Source organism: Lemur catta, chromosome 13 (genome assembly GCF_020740605.2).
Source record: "Lemur catta isolate mLemCat1 chromosome 13, mLemCat1.pri, whole genome shotgun sequence".
NCBI lineage: Eukaryota > Metazoa > Chordata > Mammalia > Primates > Lemuridae > Lemur > Lemur catta.
Genome location: NC_059140.1, coordinates 52,669,682 through 52,693,448, shown reverse-complemented (window position 1 = coordinate 52,693,448; position 23,767 = coordinate 52,669,682). Strand labels below are relative to the sequence as shown.

The 23,767-nt window shown below is 34.3% G+C and overlaps 1 protein-coding gene across 4 annotated transcripts in view; it reads left to right on the top strand.

Annotated features, from left to right (window-relative positions):
* The window catches only part of TDRD3 (tudor domain containing 3), a 134,789-nt gene that overhangs the window by 21,927 nt on the left and 89,095 nt on the right, over positions 1 to 23,767 (top strand). For 3 of the 4 annotated variants that reach the window (XM_045566632.1, XM_045566635.1, XM_045566633.1), the window contains exons 2-3: positions 6,336 to 6,420; positions 11,575 to 11,640. In XM_045566632.1, the coding sequence (XP_045422588.1) occupies positions 6,336 to 6,420; positions 11,575 to 11,640 (151 nt within the window). Of the gene's footprint in view, positions 1 to 6,335; positions 6,421 to 11,574; positions 11,641 to 23,767 lie in introns of those variants that run through there. The other variant, XM_045566634.1, reaches the window with a different exon arrangement.

The following is a 23,767-nucleotide window of genomic DNA, read 5'->3' as shown; positions in this document are numbered from 1 at the left end:
AATTTTTTTTTCTTATGGTGGGGTATATTTCTTGAATGCCTACTAATATGAATTTTTTAAAAACCCTGAGTGATCCTTATATCAAACACATATTCTAAAATTATAATAGACTATTATATTTTCTTTTGTTATCCCTGCCCCTCAACAAAAAACAAACATCAGAAACCTCTAAAGCTAGTTTAGTACATTTTCAGGGTCTTAGCTTCCAACACTAGTAGTAGTATTACACTATTTTACTTGTAACACAAGGTTGTCATCTAGTGGTGTTTTCAAGTAGTACATCCCTCAGAATTAGCTGCCTAATCTTCAGTTTTTTAAAGGAAGTGCTTAACAAAAACATATCTGGGTCTTAATTTTTCAGAGTTTAAACACTTTTGAATTCTGTTAAATTAAATTAGATATAACCTTACAAAGCATTTTTCCCTGGAACTGTTTTTTTTCTTTTTTCTTTTTTGGGAGACAGTCTTGCTCTCTTGCCCTGGGTAGACTGCATTATAGCTCACTGCAACCTCAAACTCCTGGGCTCAAGCAATCCTCTTGCCTCAGCTTACTGAGTACCTGGGACTACAGGTGCTCGCCACGATGCCTGGCTAATATTTCTCTTTTTAGTACAGATGGGGTCTTGCTTTTGCTCAGGCTGGTCTCGAACTCCTGACTTCAAGCAATCCTCCTGCCTGGGCTTCCCAGAGTACTAGGATTACAGATGTGAGCCACTGTGCCTGGCCCTGGAACTGTTCTTAATTTCCATCTTTCAGTCTTTAAAATAAATTTTTGAGGCCATGCATTGTGGCTCATGTCAGTAATCCCAGCATGTTGGGTGGCTGAGGTAGGAGAATCCCTTGAGCCCAGCAGTCCAAGGCTGCAGTGAGCAAAGATTGTGCCACTGCATTCCAGCCTGGGTGACACAGTGAGATCCTGTCTCTAAAAAAGTAAATAAAAATTATATAAATAACTTTTTTTGGTCTGGCTATGGAAATATTGAAATTTGAGTAGATGTTAATTATGGTGTATACCAAGGCATTTTTGTATTTCACATCTCTGTAAGTTGTTTATTTAGAAAAAAGATGCTTCTGTAGCATTGAGTAACTTAAAAAAAAAAACTTTTTGCATATTCTTCCAGTTTTTTTGCAGGTTAATTTTATGAAACATTTGCATTTAAAATGTTAAGGTTTTTGTGGTTTCTTCCTTTCGTTTTTGCTTTTGGTGTTTCTACTTTTATAATATAACACTCTGGGGTGTGTGTGTATGTATGTATGTGTAGAAAATTAATACCATAGGTTAGTTAAATGGTGGAAATAATATACATTTATTCTTGCAAATAAGTCATAAAAACTAAAACCAGAAAAATAATGCCTTTTTAAAGATAGTTTATTATTGAATAAAATAAATCTTGTATTAAAAATAGTTTACTAGATTAACAAACTACGGCTGATACTTAGAAGTCCTTTAATTGATACATAACTTTATTTATCTGATATATTGGTACATAAACCATAGAGAAAAGTAAATTTTGAACTAGCATTGATTCAGGTCCTGATTTTAATTGTTGAAATAAAGATTGTGGTATTCATTTTGGGATAGCAGGTGGCTACTTTACTTAAACAAGAAAACAGTAGTGATAGAAGTACTTGATTGTTAAAGGAAATGAAGTGAAAGACCTCTTTTTTCATTTTCCACCATTTGTTACAGTACTCCCTCTTCTGAATTGCCTTTAGTAGAATCCTTATCCTTTTATTTGCTCTGCCTAATGGAGATTTTGGCATGGAATCCCATGGATTCATTCAACTAACTGCTGGTTTACCAATTTATATTGTTGTCTGTGAGTCCCTCCCTGCCCCAGTATATCTGGAACCTGTATTGAATATATTGATTTCATCTGTATCAGTTTATCTGAAGCAAATTTTGTGTCCAAATTCTTATGAGTCTTGTTATCTTACTAATCTTGTTACTCAATACGGCTAAATAATGTATTTTCCTAAGTTGTATTTATAAACAGGAACTTATAAGCCATCTTCTTCTGCCCCAGAGGAGGGAATCAGTAAGTAAATTATTTCAATGTCTCTGGCTGGGTAAGAGCCTATACGAATAATAGAAAAAACAAATTTTGGCAGGTATATTACAATCAACTTACACTGCGGAGATAGAGAATAGGCAGAGTGAATAGAAAAATCTTTATATGGGTAATTTAAAAATACTGTTTTTACAGCATTAAGGTTTTGGGAATTTGTAGAGGGTCAGGAACTTCCATATATGCTAAGATCAAAAATACGTTTTAATATAGGTGATTTTTTGATTATTTGTTATGTTTTATTCTCCCTTGTCCCATATTAACTTGGGTAATTGGGAGTTAGTTATCTTTATTTTCTTTGTGGCTAAACTGGAATTCTTTTATTAAATTCCCATTTTGGTATTTAGGTGTCATATGGGGTCTAGTAACCTAAGTGTGGTATCAAATAGTCACATATAGGCAGAGACCCCAAAAAACAGATAAAGCCATTTGATTTGGGTTTTATTCATAGACAATTAAGAGCACTGTGTATCAGTCACTGTCCAGATAGCTCCTTTATTTTATTTGACATAGTCCCTATCCATTTGAGAAAAATGTTTTCACTCTTGGTTTTCTCATTGGCATTTTAAAGAGTTTTCATGTGTCATCAGCCTACTTTTATATCCATATGCAATACTAGATTCTGTCTTTGATTATTTTAGGAATTCGGGTCTTAGTTCAGATTTGAGTGGACATTCATTATTTCAATGGGTGGAGGTGGATGGAGGGAAGAAAATGTTAGTGTTTGCGTTTATGGCTCTGTTTCTGGCCAAGTAGAATGTCCCTCCCCACCCCTTAAAAATATAAGTAGTCTTGGAAGTCTGAAGTAAGGGTAGATTCTATATATGTTCAGTTCATAAAATATTTGTCAGTGACCATAAATGATTTGACATTTTTTAGTGTTATGTAGACAACTCATCAGAGAACATTTGTTACAGGCATAATTGTGTTCTCTGTTCTCCCAGTGTCATACAAAGTGACCTAAAAGCCACCTTGTTTCCCTTTTACTTGGAAAGAAAGACTGTTATGAATGTTATATCATTTGAGAGACACTTATGACACAACACTATATGTCAAAGATGGAAGTGAACAGGAGTAAGTAAGCGTAGAAGTGAATAAAAGCAAATAACTTAAACTAGTGTGTTTAGTAAGTACAAAGTGTGTGCCACCTGTAGGCTGAAACCTGTTTTGTTTGGCTTGTACATTACTTTACAAAAATCTAAAAGCAACAATCAGATCTGACAATAACTACTTTACCTATCCTTATGCATTAGCTGGAGCTGAGTTATGGCCACCCCCTTAAGCTGGGGCATGTGTTCTGTAGTTTGCCTTGCTTCCCTTCTTTATGTATGCATCATAACCAGTGAGTAAGTTAGACTCAAGGATTTTACCTGCATTCAAAGAAAGAGATCAAAGGAAAATTGGCCGGCTTTTTTTCCTTACTGGGGGTAAAGGGTGGTAATGGAGATCCACTGTCTGGAACTAATGAATGAGATCCAAGTGACAGTGTTTTATTACAGTTTTCTGCCAGTTGAGATTCTTGAACTGTGGTTTAGACATGTCTGTATTACATGCCAAATGACTTCTGAACATAAGATGAAGACAGTCCTGGCAGGGGCAGTTAGGCTATGAGACCCTTATTGAATTTGTTATCTACAATAGGAAAAAACTACCCCTGCTCCAAATTGGTGGATTATAATTAATTTTAAAGCTTAGTCCAAAGTAAAAAAAAGTTGCTCAGGATTACCAGTAAAGTGAGTCTAAGACAAAATTTTAACATCTTTACTTCTATTATATGAAAAAAAAAGTAAGTATTTTCTAAAATCACTTTTTAAAAAAGATTTGAGCACTTACTAAACTGTGGTGATTTAAAGTTGTATCATTTGAAGGTAAAATTAATAAGAAATATTAGTCTGTTTTTTGAGAAATTTAGCCCATTAGTGCCTTGCTTGTCAGTAAAGTGTATTTAGATGTATTTTTAATTTAGGGATGAGTGATTTTGTAATATCTCTGTTCAAAATCTCCACTAAAAAAAACATGTATGCTTTTGCTGGCTGTTTTAGTGAATAAGAGCTCTCTGGGGTCAGTTTCTTCTAGGGTCTATGTATGCCCTTGGGTTTTACGTGCTCAAAAATGGCACATGGGAGCTGATTATAATTCTCTTCCCTTGGTGTCTACCAGGCAGGTGTGCACAGGGATCATACCTGGTGTGCCTGCTCCAATTTTCAGTTCCGTTCTTTCCTGATGACCACAGTTAAAGCTGGTGAATCTTGTGTTGTTTTGTTCTTTCAGATATTGTGTTACTGTGGTGCATCTTGAAGCAGATTTTGGCATTTGACTTTTTATTTTTATCACTTGTTTTATTCATTGATAATATTGGAGTTTTAAATATTTACAAAACTAAAAAGATTAATTTGTAAGTCTAAAATTATAGTTAATTTAGGTTCATTCTTACTCTGAAAATGGTCCAGTGTTTATGGAAGGATCACTAAGATATTACTCGCGAGAGCTGTGAATGGGTGTCCTATTTCTTGATAATTACAAAGTAAACCTATAAAGCTTAAGTCTTTTGATTTTTCAAAATATGAAGGGGTAAGCAAAGGAGACCTTGTAAAATTTAGAAATTGAGACTGACATCATTGTAGTTAAGCACTGCCGTGGTTTTAAACGTTTAATAGTACCTAATTTTATTTACATTCTTGCTTTAATATAAATATACACTTTCGTGACTTTTATCTCCTTGATCTTGCTTATATGCTTATCAAGTTTAATTTTCTGTTGCTCTTTGGTATGGTCCTGACTATTCACATTTCTTTTCACTTGCTCTTTTACTTTTGAGAAATTATTCTTTGCTTCTTAAAGGCACATTCATTTTTGGTTGCTGTCTCTGGGTAGGGTTTACTGTGACAAGTGTCTTAGAACCAGTCTAATGTTGGGGGTTGACAGTGGAATTACTGATCATCAAGAATGAACTTGAGTTACATCTGTAGACTAGCAGTCGCAGATCCTTTTAACAGTGGGAGAATGTCTTCATGGCGATGGTAGCATTAACACTTTGGTTAAAAGTGTTGATGCTCAGCTGAGCACAGTGGCTCACGCCTGTAATCCTAGCACTCTGGGAGGCCGAGGCGGGTGGATCCTTTGAGCTCAAGAGTTTGAGACCAGCCTGAGCAAGAGCGAGACCCTGTCTCTACTAAAAAAAAAAAAAAATAGAAAGAAATTAGATGGACAACTAAAACTATATAGAAAAAATTAGCTGGGCATGGTGGCACATGCCTGTAGTCCCAGCTACTCGGGAGGCTGAGACAGAAGGATTGCTTGAACCCAGGAGTTTGAGGTTGCTGTGAGCTAGGCTGACACCACGACACTCTAGCCTGGGCAACAGAGTGAGACTCTGTCTCAAAAAAAAAATTTTTTTTTTATAAATTGTAAAGAAAAAGAAAAAAAAAGAGTTGATGCTTATTCCAAAAAATGTGAGATGTTAATGGACATTTTTACAGGTGGACTTTTTGGTGGATGATACTTGAATTTTAGAATTTATCAAAGAATTTCAAAATGTCTGTGCTGTGTCGGGGTGGATGGGTATAAATGATTTTGTTCCCCTTTGGATTCAGTAATCTCTTGAATTAAATATTGTTTCTGACAGATGCATGATTGGTTTGGACTGGATAAAAGAACAAACAGCAAATAAGATGTTGAGTGAAAAAACAGAAAAGAGTTAGGAAAAGTAAAAGGTATATGGTAAAAAGTTGCCTATCTTTGTGTTGCTTGGAGTCAGTAGTATTGATTGAAGGATTCTTGAGAACATTCTGTTAAAAAAAATGGAGCTTGAGAAGATAATGTGAGAAAGTAGCTCGGGAAATTTCTGCTGGAAATAGTTTAAAACTATGTTGTTTTTAGTTCTATTTTTATGGCACATCTTAATCTCTTTTTCAAAGCTTACTGCATTATCAGATATTTATTAAGTCAGGTATTATATTTGTAAAATAGCAAAGAGTAGCTCATACATTCCTTAACAAGTATATTGACATTTAAATAGCTTTTCTCAGAAGGCATATGGATAATTTTGTTGACACAATATCTCTTTAAGCGTACAAAAGAGGGAAAATTGTAAAATTCTGTTCTATCAGAAATAGTAAATAAGCAGGGAGTCTATATCCAGGACACTTTCCCTAGTAGTTGTAGTAAAAGCACTTTATATTAGAAAACAAAATTGCATGTAGACTTAAAATAATTTTGGTTAACTTTGATTTTAGGTAACATTAAGCCATTTATTTTATTTTAACAGGTATCTTTCAGATGAAGGCATTGAAGCTTGCACAAGTTCTCCTGACAAAGTCAATGTAAATGACATCATCCTGATTGCTCTCAATGTAGGTTATATTTATTAACTTTATAAGTTAACAGTTTATAACATTTTTAATCTGGACTATATTCATAAAAAAGTCTCAGAATAAACTGGGTTTTATGATAAGTAATATGGAGAAGATCTTTTTTTTGGTACATTTTAAGGTATAGTGCTGTTTGTTGAATTTGGTAATCTCTTATCAGCCAATTATTAAAATCTATTCTACAGAATCCAATGAAAAAGGAAAAAAGTGCAGTTAATACTCCTTTTTTTCACCCAGTGATCAGTTATAGAATTTTATAACATTTACAGTAGCTATGTAATAGTAAAAACTGTGATGATTCATTAAAACAAATTGCCATTTAATTGACATGGGAACTCTAGGTTATTGCTTTTCAACAATTGTATTTATTATTTCAAAGTAACTTTTCCTTATGATAAAAGTAACACCATTGTAGAACATTTCAGAAAATACAGAAAAGCAAAATAAGGAAATTAAATCTGCTTCTATTGCTTTAGTGTTTTAGTGTATATTTCTTTCCAGCTCTCTTCCTCCACTCAACCCTGTAGCTATATCTTTTTCATAATTGGATTGGCTTTCGGATTTTTTTCAAGAGTTATAAAAATTGTTTGAAATAAAAATGTAACTAAACAAATGCTCTTTTCTCCATCCTGCAGTTAGTTTTTTAATAACAATAGATTGTTATAACAAATTTATGTGTTGTGATACATGATCAGTGAACTTCATAAGAGAACTATTGTCTGAAAAATCCATTGTGTCACTGCAAAATCAACGTAAATCAGAAATGGTGGGCAGTAAGAACATTTAAAATATAAATAAATATATAACTCTGTAATTTTTTCTTTTAAAATTACTTAAATTTTATATTTATAGAATTAAACTTGGGTTTAAACAGATAAAACTTATGTCCTGAACTCTTTGTCATTTTTTTCAGCTTCTTTGAATTTTATTCAATAAGATGAACAAGATCTTTTTTTTTTTTTTGAGCTGAGTATTTAGGTTTTTAATAAACAAAAGACTAAATTTTTTATAATGAACATTAGGTAGAAATTTTGCATGTTGGCTGGCGTGATGGCTTGTGTCTGTAATCCTAGCACTTTGGGAGGCTGAGGTGGGAGGATCGCTTGAGGCCAGGAGTTCGGGACTGGCCTGAGCAACATACCAAGACCCTGTCTCTACAAAAAATTAAAGAAAATATTAGCCGGGCATAGTGGTGTGTGCCTGTAGTCTCAGCTACCCAGGATGCTGAGCCAGGAAGATCCCTTAAACCCAGGAGGAGTTTGAGGTTGCAGTGAGTTCTGATGATGCCACTGCAGTCTAGCCCAGGCAACAGAGTGAGACCCTGTCTCAAAAAATAAATAAATAAATAAATAAATAAATAAATAAATAAATAAATGAAATTATACGTGTTATTTATGACTAAAAATGGCAAATATTTCCTAGATACTTTCTTTGACTTGCACGCAAATTAGTGAATTCTATTGTATAAAAATATTGTAAAGAACTCTTCCTATTTCTTTAAGAAAAACTTTCTGAAGATGCTAGGAAAGACATTTTTATGACAATCTGCCGTTCTTTATTTTTCTCATTTATATACCTAGGTACATAGCAATGAACTATCTATAATTGGTGTGAAACTTTAAATAAAAAAAATCAAGATGAAGTATTTGTGCTTTGCACATAAGAGGTGTGTAATGACTCTTATCTGAATGAATTAATTTGTCTTTATCATTTTCTCTGAAATATGTAGTTGAATACTCCAAAACTATCATGCCATATGATAATAGGAAAACAAAAACCTATTAGGATGAAGCCTATACCAGACAAATCATCTACTTTTCAAGTTTATTATCTTTTAATAAAATTTAGATATTTTTAGTATCGTGTTGGATGTTTTTAACTTTTGAGTGATTGTGAGAAATTAACCACTAATTGAGAAAAAGATCAAAGTATTGATTATTTTATATATATATATCACTAATTGTTGGAAGATTAATCCATGCACAGGTTTTCTTATCTTCTCTTCCTCCTGTGGGGGACACACTGAGCTTGTTTCTAGCATGTATACAGTGTTCCTGCCCAGGGAAGTCCTTTAGAGACTAGTAGCCAAGGCTTTTATTGGGCTGCTAACAAAGGTACCCTCTGCCGAGCACGTACTGAAATTCTAGACACTTCACACAAAAAAGCAGATGTTTATCATAAATCACGTTGTTTATAAGAACAGTCTATGCAGTGAACCACATTTTCAGTTAGGGAATGATTCAAGTGCAGTGTCACCAGATGCCAGTCTAGGGCTAACCTCTTAAGCAGGCCTTTCTGAAGAAAGCTGGCTCAGACCTGCTATGTAACTTTAATGCTCAAATTTTTATGTTAAAAAGGAGGGTTCTTAAGTTTTTACTCTTTAAAGTGGGGAGTAAGAATATTAAGAATTGACATTGACATTCAGCATGTAATTTTGGGCTCAAATATTTGAATTATTCAGAAAAAATTAGTGACACCCCAGTCTTAAATTACTGAACACTATTAGTAAAAATTTTAAAACATTTTTAAGATTCTGTATAATATAAAATGATTTGCCAAATATTCTCTTAAACTCACTTGAATAAATAGGAATCTTGTGTGTTGGTGTGTGTAGGTAGATGCTTTGAAATTACTAAAGAAAATTTTTACAGGCTAAATATTTTTTATACATTATTTTTTATGTTAAGTATAAAAATATTTTTGGACCCAGTTCATGTCCTAGCAATTCTGATATAATGGCATCTGAATAATAAAATTGCCTTTTTAGTACTTATAAATTGACTTTGAATTTAGGATGTTTAAAGATTTTGTAGGTCATTTTCATCTTGATAAAAACACATCTAAATAACATTCCCTAATATATGTGTATAGCACTTTAGAAGTTATGCAAATTTTGAATACGTTGTCTCTTTTTAGCTTGACAGTAACTTTGTGAGATAGGGTCGGTGGTGTTTTTTCCATTTTATAGAGGAATAAATTAACTGGGTTTAGAGAATTTGTGATAGTGTCCAAGGTCATGATTAGTTAATTATAGCTGGGATGAATCAAAGTTTAAGATTTTTTTGTAAAGTAAGATTTACTTTACATTGATGCTTCATTTTAGCTTGAATTAAATTTCATAATTGTTGATCAAAACCAGAATATTTCAGCCTTTGAGTGACTTCAAAATACTGCCTGTGTTTTTATGTACTGTTGCATTATTGATTTGTTGGTTATGTATGTTCAGATGATAAAATGTATGTGTTTTAAGTTCTTTAAAATAAACATGATGGCTAATACTGAGTGTTCACTCTGTGCAAGTCATTGTGCTAAGTGCTTCACGTTAACATTTAATCTTCAAAACAATCTCAATATAAGAAAGGCTAGTGTAAGAAAGTATTTTTTACCCACAAAAGTACTCAGTACCTAGTACTTTCATCAAACTGAAAAGGCATACAACCTGAGTGACAGTTTACAATTCTTTTCTTTTTTTGAGACAGAGTCTCACTCTGTTGCCCAGGCTAGAGTGCCATGGCATCAGCCTAGCTCACAGCAACCTCAAACTCCTGAGCTCAAGCAATCCTTCTGCCTCAGCCTCCCGAGTAGCTGGGACTACAGGCATGCGCCACCATGCCCGGCTAATTTTTTTTCTCTATATATTTTTAGTTGTCCAGCTAATTTCTTTCTATTTTTAGTAGAGATGGGGTCTCACTCTTGCTCAGGCTGGTCTCAAACTCCTGACTCAAAGGATCCTCCCTCCTTGGCCTCCCATAGTGCTAGGATTACAGGCGTGAGCCACCTCACCCGGCCCAACAGTTTATAATTCTTTTCATTCTGTTATTGATTTGAGGCTGCAAAAAACATAAACCTAAAGCACTGTCACACAAATGTTTGGATTTGGGGCTTAGTTTACCTGGCAATGTTATTTGGTGAGTTTTAGTTTAGGGAGTAATAAATTATGAATCACAGTAGTAAAAGATTGGAAAGGATCTGTGGAGGTTGTATAACCTATTCTTGTTTCTTAAGGGGGCACATGTGGATATTTCAAACAGGATATTCTATTAACTGCAGGTGTTCAAAGAAGACTTTCCTACCTCTCTATATGTATTAGTTTCACATCACCATAATTTTAATCATCTAGTGTTTCTCAAGTCTAACAATAATTTCTCCCTTATTATTTATGTGATTAAATGTACTCTAAGCCTGTTTTATTTTGTTCCTAAGGCGATGAAGAGCTACTGTTTACTATATTTTAAGGAATAATAAAACAATACTACTTCAGTTATTATGCTAGTCTCACTATCTCAAGCTTCAAGATAATTTCTTAGTTTAAATAATTGAACGTTTTTCATGAATACTGATACTTCCTCTGAACAAATTTTCTTTAGATTTTTCACTTCCTAAAGACACAATCCATAAAAGTTCTGCTTTTTATTTAGATTGTGTTGTCGAAGTTTTGTTTTTATGTCACGAATTCTGTAACCTTGTTTATGTTAGTCCTTTTGCTTTTCTTACTAAGTTATACCATACTTCTGCATTTTCATGTAGTTAGTCATTTGTTCACCAACTTCTATTTGTATAATTTGTTTAAACAAATGAAATAAATTTAAATCTTACTATAACTTCTTTACTGTTCCAGTGGTATTGTTTCCCTGTGATATTTGTATGTTCTATAGCTTTGTTATGTTATGGATATCATAGCCTGTAGAATGTTTTCATGTCATGTCAAGGTTATGTGGGATTCACTTGTTAGAAATATACTGTGTGTATGTATTCAAAAACTGTCATTTGGTTTTAGAATGTGGCATTAATTTTTTAGTAATACCATAATTTACATAAAATCAAGTTTTCAATTTTAATAGAGAAGAGTTAGTAAGTTAAAAGTTTACCTAAAGAAATATGACCAGAGTTAAGGCCTTATGTGTTACTGTTCATCTTACTTACTTCAACTTATGTTTAAAATATACTGTATTACTTGAACATTATTACTTGTATTACTTGAAAAGATTAATTATATGTATGGATCTCATAATCAGTTAAAAAACATTTAATTTTTGTTTCACAAAGCATAAGCAATTTCATCTTTCTGTTCATGAGATTAGATTTAGGTTTACTTTTTTCTGTAATTATTTTTTAATAATAATATTTTTATTTTAGACAGATCTGAGAACAATTGGCAAGAAATTCCTCCCCAGTGACATCAATGGTGGAAAGGTAGAAAAGGTAAAGAAAACCATTAATTTCCTAAATGATGCTACCTATATAAATAGGAACATCTACTAAATTAACTGGAATTATTTTTTGTCAAGAAAGAGTACAATTGCAAAATATTCTGGAGATGAACAGGTGACAAAATCATCATTATGGTAACTTCCATAGAAAATTATTAAGAGTTATACTTCTCGTGACTTTTCAACATTTAAAAAAAATTTTTGTTTCAGAAATTATAACTATGGGATACTTACTTTACCTGTGAGACTTACCAGATATTATTGGAGCTCAGGATGAAGACCTTTTCTTCCGTTTTTATTTTAGTTACCTTAATAAACTGTTAAGTTTATATAATGAACTTATTAATATAAAAATATAAGATTATGAAAGAATATTTGGAGCAATTTGATGAAGCTGTGCATTTGGTTATTGCTATAATTTTGCAGTACATACATATATATTCATATTATGAATTTTTTGTGTCAGCAAACTTTAATTGTATTTTTACCTCAATTTCTTATAATGCACCTTAAAGTCTATAATGTCTTCTTTGTATTTCCTTAGGGGAAATGGGGAACATCTGGTTACATACCTTCCTTTGTGAATAATTCTTCATGTACTTGAAGACTTGTAAATGTCACTGTCACAGGTTTCTTTTTGCTAAAGCCATCTATCTTGGTTCGTTTGTTTATTCTCAGTCTCAAGCTTTTCTTTCATCTCTGTTGTTCTTGTTAGAGTTCCCTCCAGTTGTTTACATTTCTTTTTTGGTTGTAGTAGTTCTCAGACTTTGGTGTGCACCAGAATTTCCCTGAGGCCTGGCTGGGCCCCAAACCACCCACCCCTGCCCAAGTTTCTGATTTAGCAGGACTAGGATAGAGCCTGAGAATTTGTATTTTGAATAAGTTTCCAGGAGACATTGAGTTTATTGGTCCTGGAAGCATACTTGGAAAAGCACTGGGTTGTAGAATCCCAGATTAGGCAGCAGTCTTGGATAGGTCTGATGAGTGCAACAATTCTCTATAAGAAAAGACATCAAAGCAGTGTCTGCACATCTTTACACTAGTTTACTTAAGAAAATTTTGAAGCTTTCTGGATTCTTTTCCATGTTCTTTATGTGAAAGATTCTTAGAACCCACTTCTGCTATAAGCTTCCAACATCTAGTAAGCAGAGTATTTGATTAAATGATCTATCTCTTGACCATGCCAGATTTTAATATAAAATAATATTTTCTAGTTTTATTTTTATATTAAAAAAAGAATGAAAGAGCTGGGTTACCTAGTGATCTTTCAAATAGGGCATAGGAGAAACCAATGTTCCAAAAACTAATTTAGGCAGAAAACTTAAAATATGTAATAAACTAGCTATTCCAAGAAGTAGAGGAGGCATGGTTGTGACATGTTTCAGATTGAGTGTGGAGGGGAATAAAACAATAGGGACCAGTAACAGATTGGAAAGGTACAGATGTAGACCATAAGGCTTGGATTTAAGTCCTATTTCTCCTGTGTATTAGTTTTTGTGACTTTTGGCAAGGTATTTAATCTTGTTAGATTTTAATTTCCTTATTCAAATATTACTTATTACATTAAAGAATTAAGTGAGATGATGTATGTAAAATAATAAAAGTAGTACAATGCATATGGCTAGTCTAGAGGGTTATGAGCAATTTAGGATGGTATTTTTGTCCTGGAAATCTAAGAATGCATGAATCCTTATTACGTCAGGTGGGTATCTTGCTCCTGGGAGATCTCCAACGGAATTTGGTGAATGAAGTAAGGCAAATAGATACATCATTATTGTCTGGGTTTTGGCCTGACGCCCTAATGCAAAACTCTGCTGCTTTGGCTAGGTTGATCTCTGTAATAGAATCAAAGCAGGCTAAAAGCCCTGCTCTGTTTCTACTAAGTTCTAAGCCTGTCTGTCATATTACCATTTCTACGAGAGAGAAAACCAAAGGAAAGAGTAAGGGTTGGAGAGCATTTGCCCCACTACGTAAGAAGCAAGAGGGAAGAGGAGGCGGTCATCTTAGTAGGAGCTGCCTCCATTAACCTTGTGTGATCCTTTCGAAAGGGCCTCATTCATGTGTCTTCCAACCCCCTTAGAAGCTCATTGACTGGTCCTAAGGCTCAGTACACTGTTCTGGAGGTTCCCCAAGACTGACCAGCAATTCTTTTTGGAGGTAGATTAAAGAAGTATAGAGAAGAGTCTTCAAACTTCCCCTCCCTAATGGCCAAAGTAAATGCTCACGCAGTATGTATTGTTATAATTAATAAAACTTAGATAACGCTGTTTTTAGCATTTGGGAATTTGAAAGTGGAAAGGGAGAAGGGAGAGCTGATAGATCTGTGATCAGGTAAGAAAGATTGTAGGTCTGTAGTTCGAAGACAGTTAAACCTGAACACATTTACATCTAAGGCACATTTGGGGCCTTCAGAAGAGCATCATCCTCTGGGTTTTGAAACTGAAATCTTTTTTTTTTTTTTTTTTTTTTTTTTTTTTTTTGAGACAGAGTCTCACTTTGTTGCCCGGGCTAGAGTGAGTGCCGTGGCATCAGCCTAGCTCACAGCAACCTCAGACTCCTGGGCTTAAGCGATCCTACTGCCTCAGCCTCCCGAGTAGCTGGGACTACAGGCATGAGCCACCATGCCCGGCTAATTTTTTTGTATATATATTTTTAGTTGGCCAGATAATTTCTTTCTATTTTTTTTAGTAGAGACGGGGTCTCACTCTTGCTCAGGCTGGTCTCGAACTCCTGACCTCGAGCGATCCACCCGCCTCGGCCTCCCAGAGCTAGGATTACAGGCGTGAGCCACCGCGCCCGGCCTGAAACTGAAATCTTAATAATTTCTGTTATCACTGATTATTTTGGGAGAAAGAATGGCAAAAAGTGCAAGTAACTGTATTACTAATTAAAATAGTTGTTTTGCTCAGGTACTTTTTGCTTTCCTCTCATTCTATTAACATTATTTTGCAATTCCTGTATTTTCTCCATCAGATTGATTCCCCTAGAACCTTGATGGACAAGTTTCAGACAGAAATATAAAGAGTGGTGAGAGTGTGAAGGTGATAGTTTTCTCCAGGTTTCCAAGCCTGAGCTAGATTTTCCCATAGGCAGTTCATAATTGATTCTAAGGCCATAAAGATTATGAGAGTGGAGGGATTTGTGGTAGGGAAGCCGTATTTTGCAACTTTTCTGAGTTTTCTAGGGTAGCCTTTGTGTTTCTTAAATACTGCAAAGTCCTTGGATAATGATGGCTTGTAAGCTAAACAATCATGGAAAAAAGTCATGATTAAAAGGAAGTATAACTACTTAATATTTTACATAATCTTTTCTAAGTTTAATATTTTGCTGTAGTTATTTTCATAGCTTTTTAAACCAAGGTGTAAAAGTTAATTATAAAACATAGGTTAATGTAAAAATACTTTGTTACCAATCGAGCTACATGAGGACCTTAGGCATTGTGGTTGAGCCCTTTCAGTTGTGTGTTTATTTTTTGTAAGTTCTAGGACTGACAGGTTGTATATGCCTTTTTAAAAGAAAACTATGAATAAGACCTAAATTTTCCAAGTATAAATGACTGTCTTAAAGCCTTGGCAATACCGACATCAACCACAAGATGGCTTCACTGCCTTAAAATTCAAAGTGCTGGTCCTCTCACCCTTGAACACAGTCTAGAATTAGATGTTTTTAAAAAGAAAAATAATTGAACAACATTTTAAGTTTTAATTTAAATTAATTTGTATTGTCTGTGCTAAATAATACAATTTATCAGCATTCATTTTAATTATTAAAATTAAAATATACTTTTATCTTCAGAAAAATGGATTACTAAAACTCTTATGCTTTATGTATGAGTTCTTGTTGGTAATTACTAATAGGACTTTGTGAAGTTTAAAAAAGACTACACAAAACAATATATATTAGACAGATACCCTTGCCATAATTGAAAAATAAACTATTTGCCTTTTTTAAAAAATTGCCCCAGAGAACAAAAAGTTAGAGAGGTAAAGAATAGAAATGTGGAAATTGGCAAATTACACACTGGGAAAAGTGTTATTTTTGATTGGTGATCCCACAATACTTTTCTTGTATTTCATCTGCTATAATTACTCTGAATGATAGAATAAAAGAAAATTACATGCTGTGCTGTGATTTTGCTGTATAAATTGATGCTTTTTATTTTTTGGGAAAATCTATTCAAGATTACACTGTCCATTTCTCAATTACAAGACATTTATTATGTGTTTTAAAAATTTAATTCCTAAGGGATAGATCTTCTAGTAAATATACCACTGTATTTATGATTCAGAAAGTTTTTGTTTTATTACTATTTTTTTCCATTTAAACTCTCTTGCTGTAAATGAATATCGCTTGAAAATTTGAGATCAAGATTAAGGACCGCCTTCCTGTTAGGGTGTGAAGTCCACACATGGGGGAAGAAAGAATTCTCAGTGATTAGGACATGTAAAAGTAAAAGTTTATTTTCCTGAGAAATAAAGAAGGAGAGGGAGACACACAGAGAGAGAGAAAGAGTAGCCACTACGCAGAGGGAGGAAAGAAATGTTGGGTGGTGAGGTAAGTGGTTTAGTGCTTTTAAGGGGTAGAAATGGCTTTTTTTCCCTCTGCTTCAGGAGACTGATAACAAAAGTGGCTATGAAGCTGCTGTGTTGGCTTTTTCCATTTCTCACGTAGCAGATTGATAACAGAAATTAGTTTCTTCTTTCTTGTTGATAGTAGGCAGCATCTGGTACTATCTCTTCTTGAGGAAGCAGGGGAAGCTCGCAGTTCTACTGTCATCTCAGAAACTCTTTTAAGGCTGAGAAAGAACTCAGTGATAACAAGTTGGGGCACATGTGTTTTAATTAAACAAAAGGTAATTGTGTTGTGAGTTTATTTTTCTTACTTTCTGTTTGATAGTTTATTTTCGTCTGTTAGATAGGTTAGTAGTAAGACCACCTCTCACTTCCCAAAGCTGTTTCTTTCAGTATCCCTAATGCTTTTGATCTGTTTTCCTCTTGATCCTTTTTGGTACAAGAAGCCCCTACCTTATCTGGAACCCTGGTTTTTAGTAAAATCATCATCTTGTTTTTCTTCTGTCATTTGTTGAGAACCTACTGTGTGGCAGGTCCCATATTAAATAATTTATATATATTATCTATACAGTCTTCAGAACAATATTGAAATAGAAATTATTACAGCCCTCCCTTTTACTTCAGAAGTGAGAAAACTATGAAATCTCTGTTTGTTGCTGCGACATCTGAGTGTCTTTCCCTCAGTTGCTAGGCAAACTGCTATTTATCTTCAAATCCCAACTCAGGAGGTACTTCTTCTCTTCTAATTTTCTTGACCTCTTTTGAGCAGAATTAATTATTGACGATTGATATTCCTATTACCCTTTATACCTACATCTGTTTTAAGTATGTAACAAATTGTATCATTTGTGTAGCAGAGATGAAGTCAGTAGAAAGAATGTGCAGTAGAAAGAAGTCAGGCTTCTTTAAATGTGCAGGCTTTGAATTCTGATCCTGCTTCTTACTAGCTTCTTTACCGCTAGCAAAGTTTTATACCCTCTGCATTTAGTTTTCTCTTTGAAGATACGTGAATGATCCTACTGTATTATATAATTCTGGAGGTAAATTAAAGAACTTGTTTAAACATTCTGCCACATTTTCTGGTATATCTTGTAAATCCTAAATAAATTATAGTTAAAACAACAGAAAATAATTTCTTTATCAAGGAGTTTCTGAATGTATATTTGTACTAAGTGAAAGAGTTACAGAGATCAATAAGACAGCCCCTGCCTTCTTGGAGCACGTAGCCTAATGAGAGACTGAGAAACCAACACTGTCAATATAGTGAAACAAATGCTGTGTCAAAAGTACATACAAAAAAGGGGCAGCTGCCTCAGCTTAATGAGGGTGGGAGGTTGCTCTCCTTGCTAGACTTTTAGCTTTTAGAGATGTGATGGTCAATGAAGAAATAATGGACAGATCCCCATATGGGGGCATATTTAAAGTATTAGGATACACATACATTGTACATACACACATCCTCCTACTCTAAAACTTTATATACACACACACAATACACTGTGTAAAAATTATATATACACACATCATACACACCATATTTAATATTTTCTATTTGGAAAATACAAAGGCTATTTTATAATGTGAACTATAGAAAATAGGGCTTGACAGATCTTCTTGAGTGGTAATACACGGAAGATAAAGATAAGTATAGTGGATGTTTCTGATTCCTAGAACCTGAATTCTCTCCCTGTGTTTGGAAGAATTTCCCATTTTATGAGTCTTGGTGGTAGAGAAGAAAATGCCACATACTTTTCCCCCAGCCTTGTTTGCAGCTATGCCATGCACACGTACCTCAGCTTTGCTAGTCAGGTGTAGCTCCGCTGGACATGGGCTGGTTACACACAAAGAAGCAGGACCTGTGGAGAATCCTGTCTGGCAGTAGAAGCTGCAGCAAGATTGAGTGTCTGGGGTAGTAGCTGCAGGGAGTGCCAGAGTAAGTGTTCAGAGCCAGTGAGATCTCTGGTACCTGGTACAAAGCATAGTAGTAGATGCTTGCCATGTGCTGGATCCAGCTCATTCCTGCTCATGAAGCTGATTGTCAGCATCTCGTTCCACTTTAGAGTGCAGTAACATCTAGTTGGTAGTTGAAATTTGCCATGGAAATTGGCAAATGTTACAAATTAGGGTGGCTTTTTCCCTGTCCCCCTACAGAAGTATTTTTAACAACATACTTCTGCCATCAAACCAGTTTTGTGGTTTGATTTTTGAATGTGTTTCTTGCTATATATGTTGCAGACCTAGTTCGACAATTCTTTTATTTCTGGGGAGTACCCAGTGTCTTAATTTTAAAACATTATGTAAATTATATGAAATATTTGGTATATGCAAATATATATGTTTTGAAGCTTAACAATGTAGTGAGAACCCATGAAGCCTCAACTAGATGTAAGAAGTAGAATGTTGGCAACACTGTTCTGTCTGCTTATAGCTTTCTTTGATTTTTAAAAATATTTTGGTTAAATATGTAATTATTCCTAAACAATATGTTATTTTGTTTTGGAGCTTTTAAAAATGATAGTGTATTGTTATCTGCTAAAACTTGCCTTTATCATTAAATGGTATAGCTCTTATATATGTCCATGTTGCATATAGCTATTGTTCATTCATTTTCTCTTTTGTATAATATTAAACTGTGTAAATATACTACTATTTACTTAATGATTCTCCTATTGATAGATATTTAGATGATTATTTTTTGATAATAGAAACTGCTTCTAGGAACAAACTTGTATTATATATGTCTCCCGATGCACATGTGTAAGAGTGTCTCTAGGGATTATAACCAGGAATTGAGTTACTGCATGGTAGAATTAAGCCAGTGTTCAACCTTATAAGATAATGTGAAATTATTTTGCAAAGCGGTTATACCAATTTATATTCTCTTCAGTAGTATACATGAGATCCAATTGAGCCATATCTTTTGTGACACTTGAAATTAGTGTATTTTTCTAATCCTGAGATTATAAAATACTTTATTCTTCCTTAGGCTATTCTACGTCCTCCAAATAAATTTCAAAATCAAATGATTAAGTCTCTTAAAATATCATGTTGGCATTTTGGTTGAAATTGCATTGAATCTCAGATCAGCTTCAAGACAATTGATATCTTTATATGATATGGTATTACTAGTGAAATGCTAGTAAACTGTGTTTCTGAAGAGAAAAATTGATATGCCACTTTCTATTGTATAAATAGTCCCTACATTGACAATTATAAGCTACACTGTGAAATTACTGAACCCGGAATTAGGAAGAAATGCACATAACAGCCTCTTATGAGCTGGCTGTAGAACAACTCTGAATGTATTTCTTCACTTATTAATTTTTTCCATAAAGTTTTATAATTTATTGAAAGTATATAAGCTGTGCATTTTGTAAGCTTTATGCCTGGAACTTCTTATTTTTGTTATTGTAAATGGTGTTATAAAAATGTTTTTAAATATTTGTATCTGTTACTGCTATATAGAGAGGTAACTGATATTTGTATATTGATCTTAGATTCTGCCACTTTACACTTATTATTCTTAATATGTCTGTATATTCTTTCATTAAAAATAAATTTGCCTTTGCTTGATATTACATATGAATGGAATTACAGACTGTATATATAGTCTGTTGTATCTGGCTTCTTTCACTTAGTGTGATATTTTTGAGGGTAATCAATGACATAGCATATGTCAATAGTTATTCTTACTGGTGAATAATTTTCCATTGTATGCATATACAACATTTTATCTTTACATTCACTAGTTTATGGACATTTAGATTGCTGTCCTTAATTCTCTTTTATTGTTTTTTAATTGTTAAATGTATGTTTGTGTCTTATTTCAGAATGTTACTGGGGTATAAATGTTTTGGTTACATGGTTTGCTTTTGTGCAGTTTGAGTCAAAGTTGTATGTGTTGTGCCCATCTCCAGGATAATGTGCATTGTACCCATTCGATGTGAATTTACCTGTCCCCTCATCTCCCCTTCCACCTGCTTTTTTTCCGTTGAGTTTTACTACTATATGTGTCCATGGTTGTTGATCAATTAGTTCCAATTTAATAGTGAGTACATGTGGTATTTGTTTTTCCATTCTTGTAACACTTTGCTTAGAAGAATGGTCTTCAGTTCCTGTACAGGTTGTTACAAAAGGTATTAGTTCACAATTTTTTTTATGGCTGAATAGTAATCCATAGTATACATATCCCACATTTTATCAATCCACTTGTGTATTGATGGGCACTTGGGTTGATTTCCACATCTTTGCGATTGTGAATAGTGCTGCAGTAAGCATTCAAGTGCACATGTCTTTTTGATAAAATTATTTTTTTTCCTTTGGGTAAATACTCAATAGTAGGATTGCTGGATCAAATGATAGGTCTACTTTTAGTTCTTTGAGGTATCTCCATACTATTTTCCATAGAAAAGAGTACTAGTTTGCAGTTCTACCAACAGTATATAAGTGTTCCTTCTTTCCACATCCACACCAGCATCTGTTGTTTTGGGACTTTTTCATAAAAGCCATTCTCACTGGAGTTAGGTGATATCTCATTTTGGTTTTGATTTGCATTTTCCTGATGATTAGAGACTTTGAGCATTTTTTCATATGTTTATTGGCCATTAGTCTATCTTCTTTTGAAAAGTTTCTGTTCCTGTCTTTTGTCTCCTTTTTAATGGGGTGGTTTGATTTTTTTGCTTGCTGATTTGCTTGAGTTTTTTTGTAGATTCTGGTTATCAGCCCTTTATCAGATGTATAGCATGCAAATATTTTCTCCCATTCTGTAGGTTGTCTGTTCACTCTATTGATTGTTTCATTGTCTGTACAGAAGTCTTTTAATTTGATCAGATACCATTTGTTAATTTTTGTTGTTGCTGTGATTGCCTTTGGGGGCTTCTTCATAAATTCTTTGCTTAGGCCACTATCTAGAGGAGTTTTTCCAACATATTCTTTTAGAATTCTTATAGTTTCATATCTTAGGTTTAAGTCTGTTATCCATTGTGAATTAATTTTTGTGAGTGGTAAAAGGTGCAGATCTTGTCCCAGTCTTCTACATGTGGCTATCCAATTTTCCCAGCACTATTTATTGAATTGTGTCCTAAAATTATTGCTATTAACCCTTAAATTGTTGGTTTGCACCTTTACTCTTTGCTTCTTTTTTTTTTTTTTTTTTTTTTTTTTTTTATATATATATTTTTTTTATTTCAGCTCATCATGGGGGTACATAAGTTTAGGTTATATACATTTTCCATGTCCCACCCATCCCCCCGAGTCAGAGTCCCAAGCGCGTCCGTTCTCATTCTCCCGACAGTGCACCTGGCACTCATCATGTAGTCATACCTCCATCCCCTCCCCCCCCCCACCTCCCCGGGTCTGCACCTTCAAGCATGACCATTCCCCAGAGGGTGTGCAACGCACTCATCATGTAGGCATACACCCATCCCCTCCCCCCACCCCCCATCCCAGTCTGATATCCAATTGGTATCCTTCCCTGATGTACATTTAGGTGATGATCAGGGAAACCAGTTTTCTGGTGAGTACATGTGATGCTTGTTTTTCCATTCTTTGGATACTTCACTTAGTATAATGGGTTCCAGCTCTCTCCAGGAGAACCAAAGAGATGTCGTATCATTGTTATTTCTTATAGCTGAGTAGTACTCCATGGTATACATATACCACAGTTTACTAATCCATTCGTGGATTGATGGGCACTTGGGTTGTTTCCACATCCTTGCGATTGTAAATTGTGCTGCTATAAACATTCGGGTACAGGTGTTTTTGTTAAAGAATGACTTTTGTTCTTCTGGGTATATGCCCAATAATGGGATTGCTGGATCAAATGGTAGGTCTACTTGAATCTGTTTAAGGTATCTCCATATTGCTTTCCATAGGGGTTGCACTAGTTTGCATTCCCACCAGCAGTGTATGAGTGTTCCTGTCTCTCCGCATCCACGCCAACATGTGTTGTTTTGGGATTTTTTGATAAAGGCCATTCTCACCGGAGTTAAGTGGTATCTCATTGTGGTTTTGATTTGCATTTCCCTGATGATTAGGGATGTTGAGCATTTTTTGATATGTTTTTTGGCCATTCTTATGTCTTCTTTTGAAAAATTTCTATTCATGTCCTTTGCCCATTTTTTGATAGGATTGTTTGATTTTTTCCTGCTGATTTTCCTGAGTTCTAAATAGATTCTTGTTATCAGTCTTTTATCTGATGTGTAGTATGCGAAAATTTTTTCCCATTCTGTAGGCTGTCTGTTTATTTTCATGACTATTTCTTTGGCTGTGCAGAAGCTTTTTAATTTAATCAGGTCCCAGTCGTTTATTTTTGTTGTTGCTGCGATTGCCTTAGGGGTTTTCTTCATAAATTCTTTGCCTAGACCAATGTCTGTAAGAGTCTTTCCTACATTTTCTTCTAGAATTCTAATTGTTTCCCATTTAAGGTTTAAATCTGTTATCCACCGTGATTTAATTTTTGTGAGAGGTGAAATCTGTGGGTCCTGTTTCAGTCTTCTACATGTGGCTATCCAGTTTTCCCAGCACCATTTATTGAATAGGGACTCTTGTCCCCAGAGTATGTTTTTGTCTATTTTGTCAAAGATTAGATAGTTATATGAGGATGATTTTATATTTGGGTTTTCTGTTCTGTTCCACTGGTCTGTGTCCCTGCCCTTGTGCCAATACCAAGCAGTTTTAAGAACCACAGCTTTGTAGTATAGTTTGAAGTCTGGCAAATCAATACCTCCCATTTTGTTTTTATTGCTTAAGATTGCTTTTGCTATACGGGGTCTTCTCTGATTCCATACAAAGTGTATAATTATTTTTTCTAAATCTGTGAAAAATGATGTTGGTATTTTAATAGGAATTGCATTGAATCTATAGATTACTTTGGGTAGTATAGACATTTTAACGATGTTAATTCTTCCAATCCATGAGCATGGTATGGATTTCCACTTATTTACGTGTTCTGCAATTTCCTTCCTTAGCGTTTCATAGTTCTCTTTATAGAGGTCCTTTACCTCTTTAGTTAAATATATTCCTAGATATTTTATTTTCTTTGTTGCTATTTTGAAAGGTATTGAGTCCTTAATTTGGTTCTCCGATTGAATGGTATTGGCATATATGAATGCCTCTGATTTGTGTGTATTGACTTTGTAACCTGAGACATTACTGAATTCGTTAATTAATTCCAGGAGTCTCTTGGTTGAGTCCTTGGGGTTTTCCAGATACAACATCATGTCATCAGCAAAGAGTGAGAGTTTGATCTCTTCTGTCCCTATTTGGACACCTTTGATTCTGCTCTCTTGTCTGATAGCTCTCGCAAGGACTTCCAATACTATGTTGAAAAGTAATGGGGACAGTGGGCAGCCTTGTCTGGTTCCAGTTCTGAGTGGGAATGCTTTCAGTTTTTCCCCATTCAGTATGATGTTGGCTGTGGGTTTGTCATATATGGCTTGTATTATTTTTAGGTAGGTCCCATTTATGCCTATGTTGTTAAGTGTTTTTATCATAAAAGGGTGTTGAATTTTGTCAAATGCTTTTTCTGCATCTATTGAGAGGATCATA